The following is a 4,441-nucleotide window of genomic DNA, read 5'->3' as shown; positions in this document are numbered from 1 at the left end:
AAGTCAGTGGAGACCAGTGTAAGTTGAAATTGAGGTTGTGTTCGTGCTAAGGTATGATATTATGTTATATGATATTACATTATTCTAATTAATGTTATAACAATGGCATTGTTTAGTTTCAATGTTTCTAATAATAACTATGCAATGACATTTTGATGTTTAAAATTCTTTAAATGTAAAAATTTAATTTTTAAAAATGTTTTAAATAAATAAATGAATCAGAATATTATGAAATAAGTAATTTAAGTTTGACCATAATTATATATTATATATTTTTAGGGGTGAATAAAATGGATGTCTAATGATATGTTCCATTGAACCGCACTAAACCTGCATTATTACTGCACTAGTGCAGTTTTCATCTAAATCTAGCATGGCGCTAGTGCTGCACCAGTTTTCCCAGTGAAAAACGCTATTAAACTAAGAACCGACTATGAATACCGGTCATAGAGAATGGACTGCACGATCCGTGTGTCAAAATAGTCGATAGGGATGAGAGAGAGGGACCGTGATAGACGGCCATTTCTATCTCTTTCCATTCAATGGTGTAATAGGAGAGAGAATGAGAGAGAGATTGGCCATCTCCCACGGTCCCTCTCTTTCATTATTGTCGACCACATTTGATACACTACTTAGATACGGATCGCGCAGTTTTCTATGTCTTTGATTGCAACCTTTTATTAACTGACTGTACGTCATTGCAACCATCTTAAGCGTCCACTTTTTATGCTACTATACATGGTGTCCAGCGAGACTTTTCCAATTCTCCACAGGAAAGTAGATGGGATCGAAATAAACATAAAAAGTCCTTTACCGTTTAGCGATATCCGTAATGATAATCGAGATATTGAAGTTTGTAATTGCACTAATGAGAGCGCGTCGATAGAAAGAATAGAAACGGCTCCGGCCGCTCGAGGTATAGCCCGGCCCAGTTTGTCAAATGTTGTCAAACAATAGATGCGCTAGCAGGAGAGGCAAGAAGGGAAGCGCGCCGTTGCTTAGCGCTCGGCATCGCCGCTCACACGTCTCACCGCACCGCACTAAAGGACTCGCGCGATAGCCGCTACGCACATTCGCGATTACATTACATACGTATGTAATAATAACACTGCAATGTAAGAAGATTACATTATTATTGTTTGTAATAATAACACTGCAAAAATAAGACAAATACAAATCATAATAAACTTTGATGAATAAAAATGTCGAAAGAGAGAAAGCGATGAAACCTATGGAAATCTATGGAAAATCTAATTAATTTCTATCGTAATCTGTCGCTTCTCTAAATCGAAAGAAAAAAATTTTAAGAAAAAAGTATCCAATGGAGGAAAAGTATCTAATGGAGTGCACATGCGCGAAATAAGTAAGTTCCCTAGTAACGCCATCTGAATTTCTTTCTCAGTTGCTCTTTATTCCCCCCCCCCCCCTCTCTCGGTTGTTTGTACATACAGAGAATAGCGCAGTCCATTCTCTATGCTTTGTGGTTCGGATCCGATCTGGTGGTGGGGATTCGATGTCGCTTCTCTCTATATATAGAACTCTAGTAGGAACAAACAACATATATACATAGACCAAGGAGTCTCGTGAGACTGCTCGAACAGGTCGAACGTGCGTTCCGCCTCACTTCGGGTGTTGTATCACCTCAATCATATTTTTGAAAAGCGTCGCCGACTTCGACTGTGCAATTGCATTTACATCACCGATAGTCCCTTTATTCGTCTGGACGCGCGGCCATGCGGCGCCGACGCGTCGTAGTCGCAGGCGCCCAGTATCTAGAAGGGCGCCTCATTTTTATTCGATTGCATCATCTCTTTTCACTACACCTGCCCGGTTTGAGGTGGCCGGTGCATTGCATCCCAATTTTTTCATTTTCACCAAGCGATGCAAACCTCAATGGTCCAGTATCAGCCAGCTCGGTTGCCGGACCAATAAAAAGAAGAAGAAGAAGAAGATACATAGACCAAGCATTCTGTCCGTAACTTGAAGCCGAAAATTGACTGTTTATGTGGTGTTTAGGACCCGTGGTGCCTATTTTGATGAGAGCAGTGCGAAAGAGTGAAATAACACGGGTCCTAAAACGCCACATAAATTGTCAATTTCCGGCTTCAATCTCCACCACTGAAAAACATGGGAATGCTTGGTCTATGTATATATGTCGTTGGTAGGAACATGTTGGAAGTATGTTGGAGCATGCGACGCGACAAACCTATAGTTTAATTTATTCGCGTCGCATGCTCCAGCAATTACAACATGCTTCAATGTGCTCCTGCTATAGCTCCATTCACTTCCATGATATAAAGACATACATAAAAAACCAGGTGACAATTAACATACCTTCAATATTCTGGGTTAAGTTTTGCTATCTATAAATCGGGTGGCATCCAGTTGGACACGGTTCAATTGGACACGAGCCACTCACAGCGCTTGAGACTACAAAGCTCCTAAGCACCGGTCGCTGTGATTGGTGGTGTCCAATCGTGCCGTGATCAATCGGGATCACCCCTATAAATCGAATGTCTTTAATTTATGCATTGCAAAGAAATTATAATAATTTCGAATTCACCGTAATGATGACGTAACTTGGTGACAATTCTGATTGGCCATTTGATTTGAGTCACACGATTTATCGATGTTCAAGACCCTTGTTTTTATATCATGCTCACTTTAAGGTGCCTTTACATGGCAGCGCCAAGCGTCAAGCGTCAGAGCGGTCAGAGCATGCGCAGTAAAATGTTTAATAATTTTACTGAAATTAAATTTAATGTACGAGATACACTAATAGTTGAATCTTGTAGTTTACACTATATAATGTAAATAAATATAAATTTTCAGCATTATATGTTAGGATAGTAGTATATATCAGAACATAACCTTTCATAATTTACCATTTTGCGTCAAGAAACTGTGCAGAAGATTATTGCGCAGGAGTCTGGAAATTCAAACTTCTGCGCAATAATTTTCTGCGCAGATGCTCGACGTTCGACGCTTCCATGTAATAGCACCTTTAGGTCCGTATTCATAGGCTGCGTTCGAAAACATCACCCGGGTGTCTACGTGTATCCTTGGCTGCGTTCAGCAGACTAAGCAGTTTTGCAACCGTTTTATGATTCATCGCGCTGATTGGATTATACTTTTAGATTTAAAGGAATAGTCCTATCTCAGCGAAGAATCACAAAACGGTTGCAAAACTGTTGAGTCTGCTGAACGCAGCCCTTGTTTAACACTGAGTGAACAGCAAAGATAATACGATACGCGGGGGCACTCGAGTGATGTTTCCGAACGCAGCCTTAGTCGTGATTCAACCTAAGAATCTGATTTGAGCTAGATTTAAGTCAATCTTTCATATCAAAAACGCTTCTCAACCATGCTTCTCAAAATACTTCTTAAATCTGATTCACTTAAGCGTAGTTTAAGAAACGCTTGCCGGATTCATAATTCAAGCTATTCATACACGATTCTTGAACCTTATTTCAACATTTCTTCATTCATAGAAGTAATTCATGTTTTAATCATGATTTGAATCGAAGTTCAAATTGCAGTTTTGTCAAAACATCTCTATCGTTGTCTTGAGAGCGATTTAATTTCTTGTTGGTGATCTTTTACAGTAATCTTTGCGTGCCACAGCTAGTTAAACTGCTTTAAGGCGATGCTAAAGCTTCCTGTTTTACCCACATTTCCATTCGAAAAATCTCAGAATTGGATTTACGGATTACAAAAGTATTATTACATAAATTAAAGTACGTACAAACAGGACCTCAGCTGTACTGGATTTCATGAGAAAACCGAAAAAAAGTTAAAAAATTCACTTATTTTGTCTCGTACAGCTGTCACCCTAGATGGGAAAGTTCCGATTGCACACATTGCATGTTGCACACATGCGTCGTTAATTGGCTAATTTAAAAATAAAATATTCTCATTGGTAAAGCAGTGAAAAATTACTAGGCACCAGCTGATATGAGTGTGTGCAATTTTCTGTTTGCAAATTTCGCAAGCATATCTAAGAGAATGATTCTGTGATTGGTGATACGCGAATCCGCTTACTCACGATCCGCTGCATGGAACATCACCTTTAAAGTCCATATTTTGAAAATAAGCGTGCAGCTAAGGTCACATTATTGGAACGAACGATACCGAGTTTGTAGAATTAAGATTGAAAGTTTAAAAAAAAAGTATCGTCACCGAATGGAAAATCCGTGTATACAGATCAAAGACATATGAGCTGTGTTCCAAAATTGTTTGTCAGCGCTGGCAGTACTGCCAACACCGTTCCAAAAATCATCGTAGCACGCTGTGGCAGTGCTGCAAGAGGGTAAAGACGTCATTAATGTTGTCGTCATTTCCTACTGCGGCTGCTGCGGCTGTCGAGGTAAGGCAGCTACAGCACAAGATGGCGGAAAAGATGGAGGAGTTAATTTTAATCGATGCTGAGAGTAACACTGAG

General features: G+C 39.7%; 1 protein-coding gene across 1 annotated transcript in view; it reads right to left on the bottom strand.

Annotated features, from left to right (window-relative positions):
- LOC108759405 (UPF0396 protein CG6066-like) overlaps positions 1 to 375 on the bottom strand; it is a 3,776-nt gene extending 3,401 nt beyond the window's left edge. Inside the window, exon 1 of the mRNA XM_018504843.1 lies at positions 343 to 375. Within this exon, the coding sequence (XP_018360345.1) occupies positions 343 to 375 (33 nt within the window). The remainder of the gene's footprint in view (positions 1 to 342) is intronic.
- Between the last annotated feature and the right edge of the window lie 4,066 nt (positions 376 to 4,441).

The sequence above is a fragment of the Trachymyrmex cornetzi genome, unplaced genomic scaffold (assembly GCF_001594075.2).
Source record: "Trachymyrmex cornetzi isolate Tcor2-1 unplaced genomic scaffold, Tcor1.1 scaffold183, whole genome shotgun sequence".
Lineage (NCBI taxonomy): Eukaryota > Metazoa > Arthropoda > Insecta > Hymenoptera > Formicidae > Trachymyrmex > Trachymyrmex cornetzi.
Note: the sequence above shows the minus strand (reverse complement) of the source record. Positions and strands in the feature narration are given on the sequence as shown.